Source organism: Heterodontus francisci, chromosome 20, assembly GCF_036365525.1.
Source record: "Heterodontus francisci isolate sHetFra1 chromosome 20, sHetFra1.hap1, whole genome shotgun sequence".
Classification (NCBI taxonomy): Eukaryota; Metazoa; Chordata; class Chondrichthyes; order Heterodontiformes; family Heterodontidae; genus Heterodontus; species Heterodontus francisci.
The window spans coordinates 33,308,748-33,335,638 of record NC_090390.1 but is presented as its reverse complement, the minus strand read 5'-3'; the positions used below and the strand labels follow the sequence as shown (position 1 = coordinate 33,335,638).

The following is a 26,891-nucleotide window of genomic DNA, read 5'->3' as shown; positions in this document are numbered from 1 at the left end:
TCTCATTTTATTGATTATTTTAAAGTTCCATCTGTGATTATACAATTACAATTGAAATCTTCACTTGGAAAATGAGTGCCTGCAGTTAAGAGCATAAGCCATGGGAGCAGAAGTAGGCCATTCGGCCCCGCGAGTCTGTTCCGCCATTCAATAAGGTCATGGCTAATCTAACTGTGCCCTTAACTCCACATTCCTGCCAGCCCTTATAAACCTTTAATCCCTTCTAGATCATGTTATAGTATTTTATTCTTTTAAACTCATATTAACCTATTTTTATATTCTTTAGTCTTTCCCATTCTATGCATTTCCCTTCATTGAGATGCTGACAGTCTGTAGAAATGGACTTTCCTGGATATTGTCCCAGCTGCTCTGTGTTGGCCAATGAGGGACTCCAATGGTTTGATGACGAGCTGGTGAAGCCGACAAGTTACAGGGCAGGGAGACTCCCAGTGACAGAGGCTGAGATCTGAATGAACCCTCTGGATGGGAATCCAAACATCTGTCAGCAAATCCTCAGAGCAACAGAATCAAGTTTTTGATTTATTTGAGGGGTTGCAGTGACCGTTGGCCCTTTCTCAAATCTCACATATGGAAAGCCTTTCACCCGATGGGGAGCTTTTCTGTGAAATAGGGTGACAGAGTGGATTTATTATACCCTCTATTGGCTGGATTGGATACTTTTATTCTACCATCATTACCATAAGAGTATCAGTCACAAGGTCAGACTGCACTGAAGCTTATGGTACCTCTAGCTATAATACTTTCCATGCATTGCTGTTAAAACACACTAAACAGATAACAATCACGATGAAGTACATGTTTTTCATGTATATTTAGACATCAGGGTGTACCTATATACCCAGTTATCCAGGTTACATTAGAACTTCATGAGGGTGATTATAAACCTACCCACTTGGCAGAAACTGGGTTAAGGTACTCGCCCAATGTGGGCGAGATCCTCATTGACATTCGCGGACTGGGCTCTGGTGATGTCATTAGGCCCACCTGTGATGCCAACTCTGGCTTGAGCCTGGGCCCAATATCTGCAGCAATGGGTGAGTTTCCAACTCTCCTCACCATTCACCCATTCAAAACCAAGCTCCATGTAAAGTTGATTATTGCTTTAAAAACAGTTCCTATAATTCATAAAGAATTATTGTGCCTCTGTCCAATTGGCTCAAGTAACTCTAATTTCCCAAAACCCACCTTACTTTCTTTCCACGTGCATCAAAATCTCTAAGGAGATGGAAACAAATGCTATTTGGTTGGGTCACCAGCAGTGTAAATATTCTTGAATGAAGCACAGGGATTTGGAATAATTACAAGATTATCATTTGAAAATTAAACACACGTGAACAAAATTTTCAATTGAAAGCAAGTACCCACAGAATATAAGTGAGATGAGTACCTTGCTAAACCTGTTCATAGATCAGAGAGTATCAAACACATTTCAAAAATGTGTTTAGTTTTATCTGGGAAAGTCATTATTGGCCGAGATAGAAAGGCGTAATTCACAAAGAGCACTGAGATATTCTTCATTGCCAGGATCAAACTGCAAAGCCTTTTCAAAGCATTCAATAGCTTCATGTTTCTCCCCATCCAGTTGGTGCATGAACCCAAGAACACCAAAGGCCTTGCTGTCTCTTGAATTCCTGCTAAGACGTCTTTCTGCTATCTTCTTCAAGTTTTCGTGACACTTTTGCTGCTGTATTGAATCATATTGGACTTTCAGTCCTTCCAGAAAATGTGCGATGGCATTTGATTCCGATCTTTTCTGATTCAGTTCAAACAACCCAACCTGTAAACATATTGCCTGCTTGTTTTCTGGACGAATACCTTCCAATTTCAGTAGATGGTTGTAGATCTCCTCTGCTTTGAGATATTCTTCATTTAATAAACAGATTCCTGCAAAATCCAACTGTGCTTTAATTGATGTTAATGGGCGATTCTCAAATGCCTTTTCAAAATGGTATTTGCATTGATTGATCAACTCAGCTTTCGGTTGGAAAGCAGGATTGTGAGGGTCTTTACTGCCTGGATAGTTGATCAGTTGATATAGTTTTGTTCTGTAACACTGACCTATTTGATGGTGTAAGAAAGTAGAGTTTGGGGTAATTTCTAATGCTTTCTTCAACAGCTGCACAGCTTTTACCACATCTCTTTTTGATCTGTAAAATTTTGCTGCATAACGAAGCACATATGGAAGGTCAGGGGAGATCTGCAATGCTTGTTCAATTAATTTCAGACCTTCCTCCTTTTGATTGAACTGTTGTAGTTTGAGAGCCAACAACACCATGGCTACAGAGTCATCTGGATCAAGCTCCAGCACACGTCGCAACTGCTTCGCTGATTTACTGGGCCCACGATTCTCTGGAGTACCAGAAAACCCTTCCAGACGAAACAGAACAGTTGCATAGCCAACATTCCATTCAGTATTATCAGGATCTTCCTCCAGAGCTTTTTTAAAACATTCCATTGCCACTTCATAGAACTGAGCATCAGTACTCAACAGTGTCCACCCCTTCTCCCCGTATACCTCTGGTGTCATTGCTGTATACTGAGAGCCATTAGTAAGTTGCTTATAGATTGTCTCCAGCTTGTCGAGGTAGGACTGGACCTCTGTCAGTTGGCCCATGTGATAATATACCCAGGCATAGTTTCCATAGGTGATGATGATTCTTTTTTCAAATTCATGTTCATGATTTTCCCTCAGAAACTTTTCAGCTTCCTTTAAGTTTTGAATTGCCTCTTCATAGTTGCCTTGCAGACAGTTTACAAAAGCAAGTTGGTTGTAAGACCTGGCTTGATATTTCACACTGAGCTGTATTGAATCTTGTAATCTTTGCTTCATATCATCCAAGTCAATGTTTTCTTTCTGTGGACTCCATGTGAAGTGACATTGAAGCTGATCGAGCTTCACTTTCAACCCATCCTTCTGTGCGTTGCTGCAAGAGAACAAAATTCATCAAAACTAGCTGAAGCACACCCTCCCTTCCATCGAGTTTCTTTAACGAAGGGCTGTTACTGACTCCTGGATTTAATGACCATGAAAACTCTGGTCCAACAAAGGGGACCACTGCACACAGCCCTGCAAAAACAAATGTTCTGATTCAAAATCTTGGATGCACTTTCACTTGTCTCCTTCATGCTGGATGAAATACTAGATCCTGGTCAGTCAGTCTTCTCACCCAACGCACAGTAACATCTCAATCACCACCAATCTGAATGATATGAACAGGAGCACTGGTTGAAGTACTCAATCACTCTGTTGATTTGCTCATTACAGCTTCTCATTCATACATTCTATACTGAAAACGTCTCCTCACTAAATTGTGAGTGTTAATTCTAAAATGTTCTCCCTCATATAATGGAAATAACTCTATTAAACTGGATCACCAAGCTACTCCTCCACATGCTTGATTGTTTGGGAACGGGCTCTCTGTTATGAACACTGAACCTTGCAGCATGATTATATTTTAAAATTTGTCATTTTTAATGGAGTGTAAGATGGAGTCAGAAAGGTCATGTGACCTCACATCAACTCTGCTTAAAGATAAGACAGGAATGTTGGTTCCTAGGACAAGGAACCCAGGTCAAAGACCCTTTTTAAAAGCAGAGAATACAAGGTTGTAAAACCTGACGGACAATGGGTTTCACATTCCCTGATTTTCAGATCATAAACAAGGAGCCAGTGGCTCTGAAAATACAAATGCGAATTGCAATTGTTAATACTTCAGTAAGGCGTTTGATAAGGTTCCCCATGGTAGGCTGATGGAGAAAGTGAAGTCTCATGGGGTCCAGGGTGTACTAGCTAGATGGATAAAGAACTGGCTGGGCAACAGGAGACAGAGAGTAGCAGTGGAAGGGAGTTTCTCAAAATGGAGACGTGTGACCAGTGGTGTTCCACAGGGATCCGTGCTGGGACCACTGTTGTTTGTGATATAGTTTAGTTTAGTTTAGAGATACAGCACTTTAACAGGCCCTTCGGCCCACCGAGTCCGCGCCGACCATCAACCACCCATTTATACTAATCCTACACTAATCCCGTATTCCTATCACATCCCCACCTGTCCCTATATATTTCCCTACTACCTACCTATACTAGGGGCAATTTATGATGGCCAATTAACCTATCAACCTGCAAGTCTTTGGCATGTGGGAGGAAACCGGAGCACCCGGAGGAAACCCACGCAGACACAGGGAGAACTTGCAAACTCCGCACAGGCAGTACTCAGAATCGAACCCGGGTCCCTGGAGCTGTGAGGCTGCAGTGCTAACCAGTGCACCACTGTGCCGCCCACTTATATACATAAATGATTTGGAGGAAAGTATAGGTGGTCTGATTAGCAAGTTTGCAGACGACACTAAGATTGGTGGAGTAGCAGATAGTGAAGGGGACTGTCAGAGAATACAACAGAATATAGATAGATTGGAGAGTTGGGCAGAGAAATGACAGATGGAGTTCAATCAGGGCAAATGCGAGGTGATGCATTTTGGAAGATCCAATTTAAGAGTGAACTATACAGTAAATGGAAAAGTCCTGGGGAAAATTGATGTACAGAGAGATTTGGGTGTTCAGGTCCATTGTTCCCTGAAGGTGGCAACGCAGGTCAATAGAGTGGTCAAGAAGGCATATGGCATGCTTTCCTTCATCGGACGGGGTATTGAGTACAAGGGTTGGCAGGTCATGTTACAGTTGTATAAGACTTTGGTTCGGCCACATTTGGAATACTGCGTGCAGTTCTGGTCGCCACATTACCAAAAGGACGTAGATGCTTTGGAGAGGGTGCAGAGGAGGTTCACCAGGATGTTGCCTGGTATGGAGGGTGCTAGCTATGAAGAGAGGTTGAGTAGATTAGGATTATTTTCATTAGAAAGACGGAGGTTGAGGGGGGACCTGATTGAGGTGTACAAAATCATGAGAGGTATAGACAGGGTGGATAGCAAGAAGCTTTTTCCTAGAGTGGGGGATTCAATTACTGGGGGTCACGAGTTCAAAGTGAGAGGGGAAAAGTTTAGGGGGGATATGCGTGGAAAGTTCTTTACGCAGAGGGTGGTGGGGGCCTGGAACGCGTTGCCAGCGGAGGTGGTAGACGCGGGCACAATAGCATCTTTGAAGATGTATCGAGACAGATACATGATTGGGCAGGAAGCAAAGAGATACAGACCCTTAGAAAATAGGCGACATGTTTAGGTAGAGGATCTGGATCGGCGCAGGCTTGGAGGGCCGAAGGGCCTGTTCCTGTACTGTAATTTTCTTTGTTCTTTGTTCTTTGTTCTACCTGGAAACAAAGGAAGGCCCAGATACTATTGCTGGATTTGTGGACTTTGCATTTTGGAAAAGACAAATGGCTGTTGACTCTTGATTCTAGATAAATTCACCAGATTTTCAGAAGTCAGAGAGGCTGTAAGGAGGACCAGAAGACAATGACCAGCAGTGGCAGCCTCAAGGAAGAGAGAGATGGAACATCTGCTCTCAGAACAGTGATACAGTGAAAGGCTGTGATGAGTTGAACTTGATTTGAAAGTTGAGGTTTGCAGAGAAGGAAAAAACAACATGTTCACTAGAGATTGCCTTATTCATGGAGGTCCAGGAAGAAAGTGCTTAGAAGAAGTGAGCAAAGAGGACATTGAGTTTGAGAAGGTCTGGGGGATCCAACCCATTGAAACTTGGAGGCGTTTGGGACTTTTAGCTGTAAAGATTTTGTTTCAAGGAGAACTATGTAATGTATAAATGTAGTGTGAGGTTTTCAAGTGTTTTAATAAGTGAAGAAAATATTTTTCTCTAATTTAGAGTATTCATTACTTGCAAAGCACTGTTTAGTTAAAGTCAGAGGCTGTAAAATGGGTAAATTGGAATTTGCTAGAATTTAAACAGACAAGATTGTACAATTACTTTTGCTGTACTCATAAAGAAAAGTCAGCATGTCTTCTTTAATGCTCAAGCGTTTGAGGAGAGAGAAGTTTGGGCTCTCAATAATTTAACAGATTTAAACAGTGGATGTGTTAATGGCTGTAGCAGAGCATGTGGGGGTCAGTTTAAAATCAAAAGCTAAAAAGGCAGAAATGGTTGAAGTGTTGGCTCAGCATTTTAAACTTGAGAAATAAAAGGTTGATCCTGGTAGCTCTCAGATTGAGTTAGTTAGAATTCAGTTACAAACTGGAACTTGAAAAGGAAGAAGGAGAAAGAGACAAACAATTATAACTTGAACTGAGAAAGCTGGAATTCAAAGAGAAAGAAAAAGAGAGTTACAAAAAGAAATAAAAGTCAGGAAATTTACATTGGACTAAGAAAAGCTTAAATTACGTGGCTGGAAGATTTGAGCATGAATCCAGTTTAACTCCTGTTTTTGATTTGGCAAGGAATATTTGCTTGTGCCTAACTTGCTATGAAGTTGAAATGGCCAAAAGAAAGTTGGACAAATTTATTGCCAAGTGTGTTGATGGGAAAAGCATTCTTCAACACTTTAAAAGAGACAGCCAAGTGATTATGAAATGGTTAAAACTGCAGTTCTCTATGTTTATGAGTTGGTACCAGAGGCTTACAGACAAATTTCAGGAATTTGAAAAAGAAACAGGGCCAGACATTTATTGAATTTGCGAGAGAAAGGGAATAGTGTTTGATTGATGGTTTAGTCCATGAAAATTGAGCAAGACTTTGAAAGCCTCAGGGAAGTAATCATTATGGAAGAATTTAAAAAGAGTATCCCTTCAGGAATAAGGTCCCACCTGAAAGAACATAGGGCTGAATTTTACCAACACCTTGATGCCGTGGGTTGTGGTGGGGAGGCCCATAAAATGCTAACGGGAGTGGCCTGCCATGACCCACGATGCTGAGAAGGCCCTGCCGGATATTAGTGGCAGCGGCGGCAAGGCCCCAGTGCGGTCTTCATTAAAATATTGAAATTAGCCACATTAAAATGCAAATGAACTTACCAGCCGCTGATGGCTTCCCACGCCGATTTTATAGCCAACTGGCCCGACTCGCATGCCTTCGGAACTGTGTTGGAGTTCAGAGGTGAGACACTGGTGGGGAGGGGGGAGGAATAAAATTATCGGGGGTGGGTGGAATGAAGGGAGGAGCAGGGAAAACTATTCCTATTGGTTGTAGGGATGGTGGGAAGGGGTTGAGAATCAAATATACTGAAGTTTGGGGGGGGTGGTGAGGTTTAGAATTTCAAGCAGGGTATTTTTGGGGAGATAGGTCAATTTATGTATTTAGGACTCAGTGGGCGGGGGTGGGGTGGGGTGGTGGGATAGGGGATTCAATGTTACATTAAATGTTTATTAATTTTTTTAAGCTCACAGGCACCTTTAAATATTTAAATATATATGAAGGGCTTGAAGCCCTTTAAAAATGGTGCCGGCGCCAGCACCTTCATCATCACCGGGGGGGGGGGGCACTCCGCCCCCTCCGTTTAAATCAGCTCCTGTCCGTAATATCATGGGGCTGTGTGGTGGCACTTCTGTGTCAGAAGGCCGCCGCTTTCACAGCTCGCTGATAAATTTCAGCCTGTAAAGTTGATAAAATAAGGAATAACGCAGCAATGGCAGATATTCATGAATTGATCCACAAAAGCACTAGTTATAGGCCACAGTTTTGAAATTTTCATAGAAAGATAGGAAGGTTGATAATGAGAAGCAATTTTGTTCAGGAGAGACAAACAGTAAAGGAGAGGATGCAGGCAGTCCTCAGGGTGGTGAAAAAAAAGTCAGGGTATGAGAGTTGAGTCAAAAGGACCAATGTATTATTTCTGTAATATAAGATGGAATATAAAATCAGAATGCTGGAAGTTAAAAAGCAAACTGGTACCTGTGGAAGGTTTACCGAAAGCCTGTCCTAAAAAGAATGTCCCTAGTGGTGGTGGTGCTGACAAGCCAATGGCATTGGTGATGTTGAATAGGGAGCAGAGGTGTTCTCTCCTGAGTGCTGATGAACTACATCAGGTCCCTGAAGGTATTAGAAGTTTTTTGATAGAGGGTAATGTGTACCCATATCCATCAGATGAGACATGCAAGCCGATTGTGCTGCTTAGAGATACAGGGGCAACCCAGTCATTAATGGCAGCAAAGGATGTAAACTGTCTCCTAAGTAGTGCAACGATAGTGAAAGTCATAGTGCGGGGCATTGAGGGGGGTTATTTATCCATTCCATTGCATAAGGTTAATTTGCAATGTGATTTAATCACCGATCTGGAAGCAGTGGAAATCTTCCATGATTTGATACTGAAGTGGTGGATCTGTAAGGAATGATTTAGCTAGGGATAAGGTATTGGTGTCTCCAGTAGTTTCAGAAAAGTCAGTTGTGGCTGCTGAAATGGAAGTTTTGCAATAGCAATTTCCTGGAATATTTCCAGATTGTGAGTTAACAGGATCTCAGGTTCATGGGATTAAACAAGATGAGAAGGATTCAGTTCTTGTGGAAGAAATTTCGGTATTTGGTTGGCTGAAACATTTTTCAAGGATTTGGATGGGAATGTTGGTGAAAAAGCTGTGTAATTCTTTAAATTGGTCTGGGGAGTTCATATCTCATGTCTTAATGTTAACGGTCTCTCTGAGGTCATAACACTCCCCCAAAACAAGAAGGCGCCATTGATTAACTTACAACCGATTAACACAATACTGACCCCTTGAATGTAAGTACAAGTACATAGTGCATAGTCTAGTTTGGTACATGACTATTCCTCATACAGAAGCCATGCGCCATCTATGTGGATGTTGTATTTGGACAAAAAAGTCTTGGCTCCTGCATTACCAACATAGTTTATCATGCTCTTCAGTGTTTCCTTGGGCAGACATCCTTAAATGTTCACAGAAAGCTAGTTCCAGCTTCATGCACAAATCAGATATAAACTATAAAGTAGCCAATGTATATGAATTGGGAGTGAATTGCCGGCCTTTATTCACTATGTGCTGTAACCATATGTTACCTGTGTTGTCGATAATGTGTTTGCCTTACAAATAATACAGATTTGGAAAGCAAATAGGAGTATATTTCACTGCGGATTAAACTTTTTTTAAAAACTGTTCATAACATTTTATGACATGAATACTATGTAAAAAAAGAGCGGAGCTTAAAATCAGCTCAACCTAGTTCTCATGACAATAAATTTACCCTGATGGCAATATCAGCAAAATCTTCATGATTTTGCCCTACATCAGAATTTGTGAAAATGTCATAATGCCTAATGGAATTGATGATGTTTAATTGTCTCTTTCCCTAACTTTACTGGAATAACATTGCTGTAATTTATGAAATGAAAGAAACACCAATATTTCCTTAAAATAAATATTAACATTAACATAATTAATATTTATGCATATTTTAACAAATTCAATTTCATTAAAATTAAATTTAATCTGTAGAAGATAATTAAATTGAAAGCAGTTTAGGAATATAGGAGTTGAGGAACATTGAAGCAGGAGTAGGCCATTCAGCCCATCGGGCCTGCCCCCCATTCTACATGATCATGGCTGATCATCCAATTGGATGCCTTTATCCCCATATCCCTTTATGTCATTGTTGTTTAGAAATCTGTCAATTTCTACTTTAAACATACTCAATGACTGAGATTTCACAGCCCTCTGGGGTAGAGATTTCCAAAGAATCACAACCCTCTGAGGAAAGAAATTTCTCCTCATCTCTGTCCTAAGTGGCACCCCCTTATTTTGAAATTGGGCCCCCTGGTTCTAGACCCCCCCAACCAGGGGAAACATCTTACCTGAATCTACCCTGTCTATCCCTTTAGGTATTTTGTAGGTTTCAATGTGATCACCTCTCATTCTTTGAAACTTGAGAGAATACAGGCCCAGTTTCCACAATCTCTCTTCATAAGACAGTCCCGTCATTCTGGGAACAAGTCTGGTGAACCTTCATTGCACTCCCTCTATGGCAATAATATCCTTCTTAAGGTAAGGGGATCAAAACTACACACAGTACTCCAGGTGTGGTCTAACCAAGGTTCTATACAGTTGAAGCAAGACTTCACTGCTCCTCTTGTGATAAAGGCTAACATACCATTTGCCTTACTAATTGCTTGCTGCACCTGCATGTTTGCTTTCAGTGACTTATTGATGAGGACACCCAGGTCCATTTGTACATCTACACTTTCTAATCTCTTATCATTTAAGAAATACTCTGCACATCTATTCCTCCTACCAAAATGGATAACCTCATATTTTTCCACATTATATTCCATCTGCCATGTTCTCACTAAATTTGTCCAAATCCCCTTGAAGCTGCTTTGCATCTTCCTCACAACACACATTCCCACCTAGTTTTGTGTCATCCGTGAACTTGGAAATATTACATTTAGTCCCCACATCCAAATCACTGATATATATTGTGAACAGCCGGGGCCCAAGTACTGATCCCTGTGGTACCCCACTAGACACAGCCTGCCAATGCGAGAATGACCCATTTTTTCCTACTTTCAGCTTTCTGCCTGTTAACCAATCCTTAATCCATGCCAGTATATTACCTCCTATCCCATGTGCTTTTATTTTGCTAACCAACCTCCTCTTCGGGACTTTGTCAAAAGCTTTTTGAAAATCCAGGTATACTACGTCCACCCTTTATCAATTCTGCTAGTAACATCCTCAAAAAACTCCAAGGAAATTCCTATCTTGTTATTTAAAGTGGAATGTACATTTGAACTCCACCACAATCTTTTGATGCTTGCTGCTCATCATTCATTGAACAATCTTCTTCAGAAAGCTTCCTTCTTAATCAGAATTTCTATTCATGCACTCTGAAGAATTGAATTTTGATACATGTCTCTCCTCACAGAGCATTTACAATTGACATAGAAACATAGAAAATAGGAGCAGGAGTAGGATATTCGGCCCTTCGAGCCTGCTCTGCCATTCATTATGATCATGGCTGATCATCCAACTCTGTAACCTGTTCCCGCTTTCGCCCCATATCCTTTGATCCCTTTAAATCCGAGAGCTATATCTAACTCCTTCTTGAAAACGTACCATGTTTTGGCCTCAACTGCTTTCTGTGATAGTGAATTCCACAGGTTCACCAGTCTCTAGGTGAAGAAATTTCTCCTCATCTCAGTCCTGAATGGTTTACCCCGTATCCTTAGACTATGACCCCTGGTTCTGGACTCCCCCACCATTGGGAACATCCTTCCTGTATCTACCCTGTCAAGTCTTGTTAGAATTTTATAGGTTCCGATAAGATCCCCCCTCACTCTTCTGAACTTCAGCGAATATAATCCTAACCGACTCAATCTCTCCTCATACGTCAGTCCTGCCATCCCAGGAATCAGTCTGGTAAACCTTTGCTGCACTCCCTCTACAGCAAGAGCATCCTCATAAGGAGACCAAAACTGCACACAATATTCCAGGTGTGGCCTCATCAAGGCCCTGTATAATTGCAGCAAGACATCCCTGTTCCTGTACTCAAATCCTCTCGCTACGAAGGCCAACATATCATTTGCCTTTTTTACCGCCTGTATGTCCTGCATGCTTACCTCAGCAACTGGTGTATGAGAACACCCAGGTCTCGTTGCATATTCCCCTCTCTCAGTTTATAGCCGTTCCGATAATAATCTGCCTTCCTTTTTCTTTTACCAAAGTGGATGACCTCACATTTATCCACATTATACTGCATCTGCCATGCATTTGCCCACTCACTCAACTTGTCCAAATCACCCTGAAGCCTCTCTGCATCCTCCTCACAACTCACCTTCCCACCCAGTTTTGTGTCATCTGCAAATTTGGAGATATTACATTTAGTTCCCTCATCTAAATCATTAATATATATTGTGAATAGCTGGGGTCCTAGCACCGATCCCTGTGGTACCCCACTAGTCACTGCCTGCTATTCGGAAAAAGACCCATTTATCCCTACTCTTTGTTTCCTGTCTGCCAACCAATTTTCTATCCATCGCAATTTATTACCCCATTCGCCTGCGCTTTAATTTTACATGCTAATCTCTTAAGTGGGCCTTTGTGGAAAACCTTCTGAAAGTCCAAATAAACCACATCCACTGGCTCCCCCTCGTCAACTCTACTAGTTACATCCTCGAAGAATTCGAGTAGATTTGTCAAGCATGATCTCCCTTTAGTAAATCCATGCTGACTTTGTCCGATTCTACCACTGTTCTCCAAGTGCCCTGCTTAGATAATGGACTCTAGAATTTTCCCCACTACCGATGTCAGGCTGACTGGTCTATAATTCCCTGTTTTCTGTCTACCTCCCTTTTTAAATAGCGGGGTTACATTAGCTACCCTCCAATCTGTAGGAACTGTTCCAGAATTTATAGAATCTTGGAAGATGACCACCAATGCATCCACTCTTTCTAGGGCCACTCAGAGTCATAGGGAGATACAGCACTGAAACAGGCCCTTCGGCCCACCGAGTCTGTGCCGACCATCAACCACCCATTTATACTAATCCTACATTAATCCCATATTCCCTACCACATCCCCACATTCCCTCAATTCTCCTACCACCTACCTACACTAGGGGCAATTTACCTATCAACCTGCAAGTCTTTGGCTGTGGGAGGAAACTGGAGCACCTGGCAGAAACCCAAGCGTTCACAGAGAGAACTTGCAAACTCCGCACAGGCAGTACCCAGAACCAAACGCGGGTCGCTGGAGCTGTGAAACCGCAGTGCTAACCCCTGCGCCACTGTGCCACCATTCCTTAAGTATTCTGGAATTTGAGTTGTGACATCACTGCTGGGGTTCTTAAGGGCAGTGACCAAACATCTTCACTTGATTCATAAGATTAGAAGTAGGGATGGTCGCTGATGATTGCACAGAATTCAGTTACATTTGCAACTCCTCAGATGATGAAGCACTCCGTGCCTGCATGTATCAAGACCTGGACAACATTCAGGCTTGGGCTGAAAAGTGGCAAGTGATATTGACCATCTCCAACATGAGAAAATCTAACCATATCCCTTTGACATTCAACAGCATTATCATCGCTGAGTATCCCACCATCAAGATCCTGCGGTTACCACTGACCCAAAACTTAACTGGACCAGCCACTTAAATATTGTGACTACAAGTGCAGGTTAGAGTATTTTTTTTTGTGCGCTTTTGGGATGTGAGCTCACTGGCATGGCCAGCAACATTTATTGTCCATCCCTAATGCCCTTGAGCAGGTGGTGGTGCCCATAACTGAGTGGCTTGCTAGGCCATTTCGGATGGCAGTTATGTGTCAATCACATTTCTGTGGGTCTGGAGTCACATATAGGCCAGATGGGGTAAGGACGGCAGATTCCCTCCCCAGAAGGACATTAGTGAACCAAATGACTTTTTAGAACAATCAAGTAGTTTCATGAACATTGGTAATGTCACTGAACTAGTAATCCAGAGGCCCAGGCTAATAATTTAGCGACATGAGTTCAAATCCCACCACGACAGCTGGCGGAATTTAAATTTCATTAATTAATAAATTTAAATTAATGATAAAAAATCTGGAATTGAAAGCTAGTCTCAGTTATGGTGACCATGAAACTACCATCAACAGTCGTAAAAACCCATCTGGTTCACTAATGTTCTTTAGGGAAGGAAATCTGCCGTCCTTACCTGGTCTGGCCTACATGTGATGCCAGACCTACAGCAATGTGGTTGACTCTTAACTGCCCTCCGAAATGGTCTCACAAACCACTCTGCTGTCAAGGTTAATTAGGGATGGGCAACAAATGCTGGCCTTGCCAGCAACGCCCACATTCCATGAAAGAATTAAAAATAATAATTATTGAGACTGGCATTTTACTCCAGACTGATTAATTGAATTTAAATTCCTCCAGCTGCTGCAGTGGGATTTAAATTCATGTTGCCAGAGCATTAGTCTGGGCCTCTGGATTACTCCAGTAACATTACCGCTATGCTATCGTCCCCTACCAGATGGGTATTCTGTGGCAAGTAACTCACCTTCTGATTTCCCCAAAGCCTATCCATCACCTACAAATCACAAGTCAGGCATTGATGGAATACTCTCCACTTGCCTGGATGACTGCACTCCCAACAGCATTAAAGAAGCTTGACACCATCCAGGACAAAGCAATCCACTTGACTGGCATCCTATCAACTACCTTGAATCCTCACTCCCCCACCCTGATGCACCATCACAGCAGTGTGTACCATCTACAAGATGCACTGCAGCAACTCACCAAGGCTCCTTCGACAGCACCTACCAAACCTGCAACCTCTACCACCTAGAAGGACAAGGGCAGGAGAGCACCACCTGCAAGTTCTCCTCCAAGTTACACACCATCCTGACTTGGAAATATATCGCTGTTCCTTCACTGTCGCTGGATCAAAATCCTGGAACTCTTTACTTTACCTAATTTGGAGGAAAGTATAGGTGGTCTGATTAGCAAGTTTGCAGACGACACTAAGATTGGTGGAGTAGCAGATAGTGAAGGGACTGTCAGAGAATACAGCAGAATATAGATAGCTTGGAGAGTTGGGCAGAGAAATGGCAGATGGAGTTCAATCAGGGTAAATGCGAGGTGATGCATTTTGGAAGATCCAATTCAAGAGTGAACTATACAGTAAATGGAAAAGTCCTGGGGAAAATTGATGTACAGAGAGATTTGGGTGTTCAGGTCCATTGTTCCCTGAAGGTGGCAATGCAGGTCAATAGAGTGGTCAAGAAGGCATACGGCATGCTTTCCTTCATCGGACGGGGTATTGAGTACAAGAGTTGGCAGGTCATGTTACAGTTGTATAGGACTTTGGTTCGGCCACATTTGGAATACTGCATGCAGTTCTGGTCGCCACATTACCAAAAGGATGTGGATGCTTTGGAGAGGGTGCAGAGGAGGTTCACCAGGATGTTGCCTGGTATGGAGGGTGCTAGCTATGAAGAGAGGTTGAGTAGATTAGGATTATTTTCATTAGAAAGGCAGAGGTTGAGGGGGGACCTGATTGAGGTGTACAAAATCATGAGAGGTATAGACAGGGTGGCTAGCAAGAAGCTTTTTCCCAGAGTGGGGGATTCAAATACTAGGGGTCACGAGTTCAAAGTGAGAGGGGAAAAGTTTAGGGGGGATATGCGTGGAAAGTTCTTTACGCAGAGGGTGGTGGGGGCCTGGAAAGCGTTGCCAGCGGAGGTGGTAGATGCGAACACGATAGCGTCTTTTAAGATGTATCTAGACAGATACATGAATGGGCAGGAAGCAAAGAGATACAGACCCTTAGAAAATAGGCGACATGTTTAGGTAGAGGATCTGGGTCAGCGCAGGCTTAGAGGGCCGAAGGGCCTGTTTCCTGTGCTGTAATTTTCTTTGTTCTCTTTGTTCTTTGTTCTAACAGCACTGTGGATGTACCTTCACCACATGGACTGCGGCAGTGCAAGAATGCAGCTCACCACTACCTTCTCAAAGGCAATTAAGGATGGGCCAGCAACGTCCACATGCCATGAACAAATGAGAAAAGGCACAAATTTACTGTACTGCAGAGGGAAAGATAAAGGAACTGATTACTGAAGGCCACAGGACCAGATAAGACCATGCGTGGTCGGAGGGGTCGGATCTTGGGGGGTGGATTTGGGGTGGGTTTCCTGGGGTGGGGTGGGGGGGGGGGTGGTGCAGGGGCAGGGGACTGTCACATTTCAAATCAACAGTGACTGCATTTCAAAATATTTCACGAAACTTGAAGCACTTTGAGAGATTCCTGTGAGGTATTACATCAAAGCAAATTCTTTTTTGCTTTCTTCCTGTTCTTTTCACATTGATACACTTCACCCTCCAGCTCATTCTTGTTCTCTACTCCTCCCACCTCTTGTCCATGTTGACTCTCTTCTCCCTTACCCCTGTCACGTTCACACAAGGAGAAATTATGAACTATCTCATAAACATGAAACAAACCCAAAATGGACACATTTCCTACAAAACAAAATTGGGTTGAGAGGTCAGTTGAGCTTATCCTGTACTGCCAATATGCATAGAAACTGCAAGAGCCCTGAGTCAGTCTTCATGTCTGGACAAGCCTTCGAGAAGGCATTAAACTATAAATGACACATTCTGTGTTCATGGCTACTTCTCTCCAACAAATTGAGTTCGCAATGGCATTGCAGACTTGATGACTCCAAATTCAAGAGAATGGGTGTGAATAAAACTCCACTTTATCAAGATGGAAGAAAGATAAGTGATACCCACACCTTGTGTCGAATAATGGCCTCTCCATCAGAAACCATTTATGAAAACAATGAGAGAAATTCTGGTCACATGACAGAAACTAGGCTTCTGATAAGGAGCTTTAATAAGAGACATTCTATGCAGACAAAGCCAGAAGGAGAGATCCCATCTATTCCAGTGAAGAGGAAGGACCCTGCCTAGGAACACAATCTTTAAACTATATGTAGGCAGAGACTGGAGTTGGCCTTGAACTCCCTATTTGAGAAATCGAACCATAGCTTTCGCCATTGAACTGAGACTGCGATATAACAAAAGACGTCTGCAGCAATAAATCCATCCACCTGAAACTTTCCAAGTTTTGTCTTCAGTGAACCAGAAAAAGGAGAACAGTCCTGCACCTTTTTAAAGCTTCACTCCGGGGAAGAAAAACATTTTCAAAGTGAACTCTTTTTAAAACCATTACACCTTAACACGTGTTATCTTTTAATCTGTGTGTGTGTGTGTGTGTGTGTGTGTGTGTGTGTGTGTGTGTGTGTGTGTGTGTGTGTGTGTGTGTGTGTGTGTGTGTGTGTGTGTGTGTGTGTGTGTGTGTGTGTGTGTGTGTGTGTGTGTGTGTGAGAGAGTGGATGAAGTTGCATATATTTTCAGGTGATGTATAAAAAACATTTATCTTTCTTTTAAACTTACAAGAAAACCTGTCATTTGTCGATTTGTTGACCATTAAAACGCCAGGGGTTAAAACACTTTTATAAAATACACTCTCTTTGGTCAGTTGAGAGGTGAAAAGGGGAAACCATCCCTATCATCTCCCATCTGTCGGTAACACCCCTCAGTCCAAGTTATCATTCTTAACCCCTCACTCAGTTCATCGTGGTTTCCTCCCTTTGCCTCTCTGTTCAAACTAATTCACCTGTCTTTTCCCGAGTTCTTGTGAGCTTTCTTCTCCCCCATGCTCCCATTCTTAATTTCAGCAAGCAAATTTTCTTCTCCTACCCACTGTAAGCTGGAACTCACCCCCTGCATTTCACGTTACGTTCGCTCCCCGCACATCATAGTTCGTGCTGTGCTCTCTCTTTGAATTAAAGTTCTCAGTGCTTTAGTTTGTATGTATGTAAGTGCGGAAAGTCACCATTGTACATTAGTTAGCTTCTTCTAAATTACCATGGAATGCAAAGTAGAACTTTCTGTCTTCAATGTCTGTATAGGACCTGAGAGCATTTACAAGGAACATAAGAGCAGGAGTAGACCATTCAGCCCATCGAGCCTGCACCACCATTCAATACAATCATGGCTGATCATCCACTTCAATGTCTTTTTCCTACATTGTCCCCATATCCCTTTATGTCATTGGCACTTAGAAATCTATCAATCTCTGCTTTAAACATAATCAATAACTGAGCTTCCGCAGCCCTCTGGGGTGGAGAACTCCAAAGATTCACAACCCTTTGAATAAATAAATCTCTCCTCATCTCGGTCCTAAGTGCCTTACTCCTTATTTTGAAATTGTGTCCCCTGGTTCTAGACTCCCCAGACAAGGGAAACATCTTACCTGCATCTACCCTGTCTATCCTTTTAAGTATTTTGTAGGTTTCAGTGTGATCACCTCTCATTCTTCGAAACTCTGAGAATGCAGATCCAGTTTCCCTAAACTCTCTTCATAAGACAGTCCCACCATCCCGGGAACAAGTCTGGTGAACCTTCATTGCACTCCCTTTATGGCAATAATATCCTTCTTAAGGTAAGGGGATGAAAACTGCACACAGTACTCCAGGTGAGGTTCTATACAATTGAAGCAAGACTTCGCTACTCCTGTACTCAAATCCTCTTGCAATAACGGCTAACATGCCATTAGCCTTCCTAATTGCTTGCTGCACCTGCATGTTTGCTTTCAGTGACTGATTGACGAGTACACCTAGCTCCCTTTGTACAGCTACACTTTCTAATCTCTTACCATTTAAGAAATACTCTGCACATCTATTCCTCCTACCAAAGTGGATAACCTCACATTTTTCCACATTATGTTCCATCTGCCATGCTCTTGCCCACTCACTAAGTCTGTCCAAATCCCCTTGAATCCGCTTTGCATTTTCCTCACAGCGTACATTCCCACCTAGTTTTGTGTCATCCGCGAACTTGGAAATATTACATTTGGTCTCCACGTCCAAATCATTGATATATATTGTGAACAGCTGGGGTCCAAGTACTGATCCTTGTGGTATCCCCCTAGTCACAGCCTGCCAATGTGAGAATGACTCGCTTATTCCTACTCTCTGTTTTTTGCCTGTTAACCAATCCTTAATCCATGCCAGTATATTACCACCAATCCCATGTGCTTTAATTATGCTGTTTTCTCTCTCCCTCCCTTCTTAAATAGTGTGGTGATATTTGCTACCTTCCAATCTGCAGGAACTGTTCCAGATTCGATACAGAATTTTGGAAGATGATCACCAATGCATCCATTATCTCCATAGTTATCGCTTTCAACACTCTGGGATCTAGAATATCAGGTCCTGGGACTTATCAACATTCAGCCCCATTAATTTCTCCAATACAACCTTGTTATGAATACTAATTTCTTTCAATTCCTCATTCCCCCAAATCCCTTGGATCTCTAATTCTGGGAGATTTCTTGTATCTTCCTCAGTGAAGACAGACATAAAGTAATCATTTCGCTTCTCTGCCATTTCTTTATTCCCCATTATCAATTCTCCTGACTCCTCCTGTAATGGACCCACATTTGTCTTAGCCAAACATTTCCTTTTTACATATCTATAGAAGCTTTTACAGTCCGTTTTTATGTTTTTGCTAGTTTACATTCATATTCTATTCTCCCTATCTTTATCAGTTTCTTGGTCCTCTTTTCCTGTATTCTAAACTCCTCCTAATTCTCAGGTTTACTACTATTTCTGGCAACTTTATAGGCCTTTTCTTTTAATTTTATGCAAACCTTTAACTTCCTCTTTTAGCCACGGTTGACTGTCTTTTCTTCTGGGGTTTTTGTGCCTTGAGGGAATGTATAGTTGCTGTAAACTATGTGCTAATTCTTTAAAGACTATTCATTGCCTATGTATTGTCATATCTTTTAATCTGTTTTCCCAATCTGCCTCAGCCAATTTGCTCCTCATACATTCATAATTTCCTTTGTTCAAATTTAACACCCTGGCTTCAAATTGAACTACCTCACTTTCAAACATAATGTAAAATTCCATCATATTATGGTCACTCATCCCTAAATGTTCTTTTACAACAAAATTCTTAATTAACCCTTTCTCATTACTTAATACTCGATCTAAAATAGCCCGTTCTCTAGTTGGTTCCTCAACATAATGCTCTAGAAAACCATCCCAAATGCACTCCAGAAACTTGTCCTCCACAGCATTAGTGCTTATTAGGTTTACCCAGTCTATATGCAGATTGAAGTCACTCATTTTTACTGTATTTCCCATGCTACATGCTTCTCTAATCTCCTGATTAATACCATGCCCCACACTATCACTACTGTCTGGTGACTGAAAACAACTCAGACCAATTTTTGCTGCAGCTTGATGTTTCTTAACTTCACCCAAACAGATATCATATTTTGTTCTTCTGATCTGAGTTCTTCCCTTACTAATGTACTGATCCCTTCACTTATTATCAGTGGCACACCACCTCCTTTTCCTTTTTGCCTGTCCTTTCTAAATGTCGAATATCCTTGAATATTCAATTCTCAGTCTTAGTCACACCGTAGCCACATTTCCATAATGAATTAGATCATACCCATTTAGTTCTATTTGTGCCTTTAAATCATCTACCTTGTTGCAAATGCTGCATGCATTCAGGTAGAGTGTCTTTAACCTTGTCTTCTTGACTTAAACTTGACTTACCTTCAGGGGCGGAGAGCAGTCGGACCTGTGTGGAAACACCAAGAATTAGGAGCAGATAAGTCCAGCGCGAGGCTCGGGGCCTTCACTTACCTTCAAGAGCAGAGAGCAGTCGGACCTGTGTGGAAATGCCGAGAACCAGGAGCAGATAAATTCAGCGTGAGGCTCGGGGCCTTCGCTTACCTTCAGGAGCGGAGAGCAGTTGGACCTGTGTGAGAACACCTAGAACCGGGAGCAGATAAATTCAGCGTGAGGCTCGGGACCTTCACTTACCTTCAGGAGCAGAGAGCAGTCAGACCTTTGTGGAAACGCCAAGAATTAGGAGCGGATAAATCCAGCACGAGGCTCAGGGCCTTCACATACCTTCAGGAGCGGAGAGCAGTCGGACCTGTGTGGAAATGCTGAGACCCGGGAGCGGATAAATCCAGCGTGAGGCTCGGGGCCTTCACTTACCTTCAGGAGTGGAGAGCAGTCGGACCTATTTGGAAACGCTGAGAACTGGGAGCAGATAAAACCAACGCGAGGCTCGGGACCTTCACTTACCTTCAGGAGTGGAGAGCAATCGGACCTCTTCAAGCGCGCTGGAGCTTTGCAAAAAAAAAGCTAACAGTGACGTCACAGGAAAACTGCAAGGTGATTGGTTGGTGAGTCACTGTTGTTAGGGAATAACTCAAAATAGCTGGATAAGTAACTAAAGTAAAGGGAAAGGTTACAGTTTTTTTAATATGTTAGGTAGTGTTTTTTTTTAGGGTGTCAAGGTCCCTAGTGTAAATAATCTAATTGTTGGGTAATTTAAGGGGATAAATTAAGCGTAAGTCATGGCAGGGCAGCTCGGCAATGTGGGGCGCTCCTCCTGTGCAATGCGGGAAGTCAGGGACACTTCCAGTGTCCAGGGCGAATACGTGTGAAGGAAGTGTCTCCAGATGCAGCGACTCGAAATCCACCTTTCGGATCTGGAGTGGCGGCTGGAGACATTGTGGAGCATCCGCAAGTGTGAGAACATCATGGATAGCACGTACAGGGAGGTGGTCACACCGCAGGTAAAGACTGCTCAGAAAGAAAGGGAATGGGTGACCACCAGGCAGAGTAGAAGAACTAGGCAGGTAGTGCAGGAGACCCCTGGGTCCTTTCCAACAGATTTCCCACTTTGGATACTACCAGGGGCGATAGCTTATCAGGGGAATGCAGCAAAAATCAAGTCTGTGGCACCATGGGTGGCTCAGCTGCACAGGAGGGAAGGAAAAGCAGTGGGAGAACTATAGTGATAGGGGATTCTATCATAAGGGGTACAGATAGGTGTTTCTGTGGCCAGAAACGTGACTCCTGGTGCTCGGGTCAAAGATTTCATGGAGTGGCTGCAGGACATTCTGAAGGGGGAGGGTGAACAGTCAGAAATCATGCTATACATTGGTACCAACGACATCGGGAGAAAGCGGGATGAGGTCCTGCAACAAGAATTTAGGGAGCTAGTTAGCAGATTAAAAAGCAGGACCTCAAAGGTTGTAATCTCTGGATTACTCCCGGTGCCACCTGTTAGTGAGCATAGGAATAGAAGGATAGAGTAGATGAATATGTGGCTGAGGAGATGGTGCAGGAGGGAGGGCTTTAGTTTCCTGGATCACTGGGACTGTTTCTGGCAAAGGTGGGACTTGTACAAGTTGGACGGGTTGCACCTGAACTGGAACAGGACCAACATCCTTGCTGGGAGGTATGCTCGTGCTATTGGAGGGGAGTTTAAACTAATTTGGCAGGGGGATGGGATGCAGAGTGGAGGTACAGTGGGGGGGTGATGCACAGCCAAATATAGAAGAGAAACAGAGTCACTCTGGAAGGCAGAGCAAATATAGATCTGTTAAGGCACAAGTGAAAAATGCAAGGCTGGATTGCATCTATTTTAATGCAAGGAGTCTTACTAGTAAGGCAGACGAATTGAGGGCATTGATTAGCACATGGGATTATGATGATATTGCTATCACAGAGGCATGGTTCAGGGAGGGGCAGGACTGGCAGCTCATTATTCCAGGGTATAGAATCTTCAGGCGTGATAGGGGAGGGGATAAAAGATGAGGTGGTATTGCACTGTTGATCAAGGAGTCAATTACTGCAGTAAGGAGGGATGATACCTTAGAATGTTCCTCAAATGAGGCCATATGGGTAGCAAAAACAAAAAGGGGGCAATCACTTGGCTGGGAGTGTACTACAGGCCTCCAAATAGTCAGGGAGAGACAGAGGAGCAGATATGTAGGCAAATCTCAGAGAGGTGTAAAAATAATAGGGTAATAATAGTAGGAGATTTCAACTTCCCTAATATCAACTGTAATAGTCTTAGTGCAAAAGGCTTAAAGGGATTCTTAAAATGCATACAGGAGAGCTTTTTGAGCCAGTATGTAGAAAGTCATACAAGAGAAGGGGAAGTACTGGACCTAATCCTAGGGATGAAGCTGGACAAGTGGTAGAAGTGTTAGTGGGGGACCATTTCGGGGATAGTGACCATAACTCTGTAAGATTTAAGGTAGTTATGGAAAAGGACAAAAATTGACCGGAAATAAAGGTACTGAATTGGGGGAAGGCCAATTTCAGTATGATAAAATAGGATCTGGCCAAAGTGGACTGGGAGCAGCTACTTGTAGGAAAGTCTACATCAGACCAGCGGGTGTCATTCGAAGAGGAAATAATGAGAGTTCAGAGCCAACACGTACCCGTTAAAGGTGAAGGGTAGGATCAACAAGTCCAGGGAACCCTGGATGTCATGGAATATAGAGGATTGGATCAGGATAAAAAAGGAGGCTTATGGCAGATTCAGAGCGCTGAAAACAGCAGAGGCATGAAAGGATTATAGAAAGTGTAGGGGGTACTTAAAAAAGTAATTCAGAGAGTGAAGAGGGGACATGAAAAAACACTGGCGGGCAAGATAAAGGAAAATCATAAGGCATTTATAAGTATATTAAGCGCAAGAGGATAAGCAAGGAAAGAGGTAAGGCCCATTAGAGACTAATGTTGCAATCTGTGTATGGAGTCGGAGGATATAGGTGAGGTTTTAAATGATTACTTTTCATCTGTGTTCGCTATGGAGAAGGACGATGTAGCTTTAGAGATCCGGGAGGGAGATTGTGATATATTTGAACATATTAGTATTGAAAGGGAGGAAGTATTAGCTGTTTTAGTGGGCTTAAAAGTGGATAAAAACCCGGGCCCAGATGAGATGTATCCCAGGCTGTTTTGTGAAGCAAGGGAGGAGATAGCAGGGGCTTTGACACAAATTTTCAAATCCTCTTTGGCCACAGGAGAGGTACCAGAGGACTGGAGGACAGCAAACGTGGTACCATTATTCAAGAAGGGTAGCAAGGATAAACCAGGTAATTACAGGTTGATGAGTCTAACATCAGTGGTTGAGAAACTATTGGAACAAATTCTGAGGGACAGGATTAATCTCCGCTTGGAGAGGCAAGGATTAATCAGGAATAGTCAGCATGGCTTTGTCAGGGGAGATCATGTCTAACTAACTTGATTGAATTTTTCGAGGAGATGACTAGATATGTAGATCAGGGTAAAGCTGTTGATGCAGACTGCATGGACTTCAGTAAGGCTTTTGATAAGGTCCCGCATGGGAGATTGGTTAAGAAAGTAAGAGCCCATGGGATCCAGGGTAATTTGGCAAATTGGATCCAAAAATGGCTTAGTGGCAGGAGGCAGAGGGTGATGGTCGAAGGTTGTTTCTGCGAGTGGAAGCCTGTGACCGGTGGTGTACCGCTGGGATTGGTGCTGGGACCCTTGCTGTTTGTAGTGTACATAATGATTTAGACGTGAATATAGGAGATATGATCAGTAAGTTCGCGGATGACCTGAAAATTGGTGGTGTCGTAAATAGTGAGGAAGAAAGTCTTAGATTACAGGATGATATAGTTGGGCTGGTGAGATGGGCGGAGCAGTGGCAAATGGAATTTAATCCTGAGAAATGTGAAGTGATGCATTTTGGGAGGACTAACAAGGCAAGGGAATATACAATGGATGGTAAGATGCTAGGAAGTACAGAAGGTCAGAGGGACCTTGGTGTACTTGTCCATAGATCACTGAAGGAAGCAGCACAGGTAGATAAGGTGGTTAGGAAGGTATATGAGATACTTGCCTTTATTAGCCGAGGCATAGAATATAAGAGCAGGGAGGTTATGATGGAGCTGTATAAAACGCTAGTTTGGCCACAGCTGGAGTACTGTGTACAGTTCTGAGCACCACACTATAGGAAGGATGTGATTGCACTGAAGAGGGTGCAGAGGAGATTCGCCAGAATGCTGCCTGGGCTGGAGCATTTCAGCCATGAAGAGAGACTGAAAAGGCTAGGGTTGTTTTCCTTAGAGCAGAGAAGGCTGAGGGGAAACATGATTGAGGTATACAAAATTATGAGGGGCATTGATAGATTAGATAGGAAGAAACTTTTTCCCATAGCGGAGGGGTCAATAACCAGGGGGCATAGATTTAAGGTCAGGGGCAGGAGGTTTAGAGGGGATTTGAGGAAAATCTTTTTTCACCCAAAGGGTGGTTGGAATCTGGAACGCACTGCCTGAAGATGTGGTAGAGGCAGGAACCATCACAACATTTAAGAAGTATTTAGATGAGCACTTGAAACACCATAGCATGTAAGGTAAAGGGCCAAGTGCTGGAAAATGGGATTACAGTAGTTAGGTGCTTGCTGGCCGGACAGACACGATGGGCTGAAGGGCCTGTTTCTGTTCTGTATGACTCTCTGACTCTTTACATTATTCTGCATTCTAAGCCTAGTTGATGCTCACCTTTGTTTCGTTTGCCTTTTAATGTCGCTTGCTACTTTTCGACCTCCTGTTACCATCTTTACTTCTTTCTAATTTGATCTACCCCTCAGGTTTCTGTCCCTCTGACAAAGGTAGTTTAAAACCTCCACAACAGCACTAGCAAATCTCCCTGTGAGGATATTTGTTCCGGCCCTGCTAAGGTGTAGCCCGTGCATCTTGTAGAAGTCCCATCTGCCCCAGAAACGGTCCCAATGCCTCAGAAATCTGATGCCCTCCCTCCTACACTAAGTCTCCAGCCACCTGCTCAAACAATCAATCTTCCTATTCCTGTGCTCACTAGCACGTGGCACTGGCTATAATCCTGAGATTACTGCTATTGACGTTGTGCTTTTTAATTTCATAACTCCCTAAAACCTGCTTTCAGGACCTCATCCCTCTTCCTACTTATGCCATTGGTAGCAACGTGGGCCACGATCTCTGTCTGTTCACCCTCCCCACGAAGGACGTACTGCAGCCGTTCCATGACATCCTTGACCCTGGCACCATGGAGGCAACATACCATCCTGGAGTCATGTTTACTGCCGCCGGAACACGTGTCTGATCCCCGGACTATCGAATCCCCTCTTACTATTGCTCTTCCACTCGTCTTTCTCCCCTCCTGTGCAGCTGAGCCACCCGTGGTGCAAAGGACTTTGCTCTGGCTGCACTCTGAGGAACCATCACCTTTAACAGTATCCAAAATGGAAAGCCAATTAGCGAGCAAGTTGGACTCCTGCACTGCCTGCCTGGCTCTCTTAGACTGCCTGGCGGTCACCCATTCCCTCCTAACCTGCAGTGTGACCGCTTCCCTAAACGTGCTAGCCACGTAGTCCTCCGCCTCATGATGCACAACAGTGACTCCCGTCGCCGCTCGAGTTCCAAAACCCGAGCTGAAGCTTCTGCAGCCAGTGACACTTCCTGCAAATGTGTTCTTCTCAGACCCATGGTTAGTCCATGACTTCCCACATACTGCCGGATGTACGTTCTACTTGGCTGAGCTGCCCTGCCATACTGTAACTTTAAAAACTCTTTATTACAATTGGAATAAGTAGAATAACTTACCAGTTACTCACCAATCAGCTTCTTCCCCTGAACCAAAATAAGAGCCAGGTGCTGGAGGCTGAAAAAAGGGAGAAAAAGAAAGAAGCACATCCCTCACTGAACTCCCTCACTCAGTCAGTCACTCACTCATCGAATTCCCTCACTCACTCACCAAACACTCACTTTACTCGAAGCAGCACTCCTTGTAGACAATGCAGCACTGAGGAAGCCCTGCTTTAATACCTTCTGAAAACCAACTGATTCAAGCTTCTGAAAACCAGTTTAAACCAGCTCCTAAGAAACTATCTGCAGCTGCTCCCAGAGAGCTTGTATACCCTTGTTTAAAGGCTTGAATAAAACTTCACTTCTCTTTACTCAAGGAGTAATTTTAGTTATCGGCTAAGTTGAAGAAGAAAACTAGACTTTAGATAGAAATTAACCTTTAAAACTCCTTTTCACCAGACTTACCAGACTCAACAGCTCTCAGTGCAAACCAAATTGCATTGAATATAAAATTTTAATTAAACTACATACGTTCAATGTAGCCTGAGTGGAAACTGGTTTTAATTTTTTATTATACTGATATAGCCTATAAACAGGTCCTCCTTTTGCGTCATGCTTTCTGATAAAAAAACTAGACTTTAGATAGAAGTTAACCCTTAAAACTGCTTCTCACCAGACTTACCAGACTCAACAGCTCTCAGTGCAAACCAAACTGCACCGAATATAAAATTCAATTTTAACTACATACGTTTAATGAAGCCCGAGTAGAAACTAGTTTTAATTTGAATTATTACTGATATAACCTATAAACAGATCCTCCTTTTGCCTCATGCTTTCTGGTAATCACCAGTCGTGATGCAGCACCATATACTCTTACTGTGAACAAATAATCCCAGCTCTATGCATTTTAACTGCTTTGTAAAGTAAGCTCCTTGTTCAATAGTTTACATGTAGATTTAGATACTGAAGGAATTCTAACGATCTTTACCTCATAATGCTGATCAGATGAAAAATGTGTTGAATTCCTTTTCCAGTTTCACCTCTACTTCTAATGGTGATTTGAT

At 43.0% G+C, this 26,891-nt stretch overlaps 1 protein-coding gene across 3 annotated transcripts; it reads right to left on the bottom strand.

The window, feature by feature from the left end:
* On the bottom strand, positions 1-26,891 carry LOC137380914 (interferon-induced protein with tetratricopeptide repeats 5-like). 3 transcript variants are annotated; one of them, XM_068053323.1, is made up of 3 exons: positions 26,816-26,888; positions 19,982-20,006; positions 1-2,945 (listed from the first exon to the last, which is right to left on the bottom strand). In XM_068053323.1, the coding sequence occupies exon 3, from the start codon at positions 2,849-2,851 to the stop codon at positions 1,469-1,471; it is 1,383 nt and encodes a 460-aa protein (XP_067909424.1). In that variant the 5' UTR covers positions 2,852-2,945; positions 19,982-20,006; positions 26,816-26,888; the 3' UTR covers positions 1-1,468. The 3 variants fall into 3 exon arrangements, with proteins under 3 accessions (XP_067909424.1, XP_067909423.1, XP_067909422.1); XM_068053322.1 differs by lacking the exon at positions 19,982-20,006 and adding an exon at positions 5,169-5,282; XM_068053321.1 differs by lacking the exon at positions 19,982-20,006 and having other exon boundaries at positions 26,816-26,891.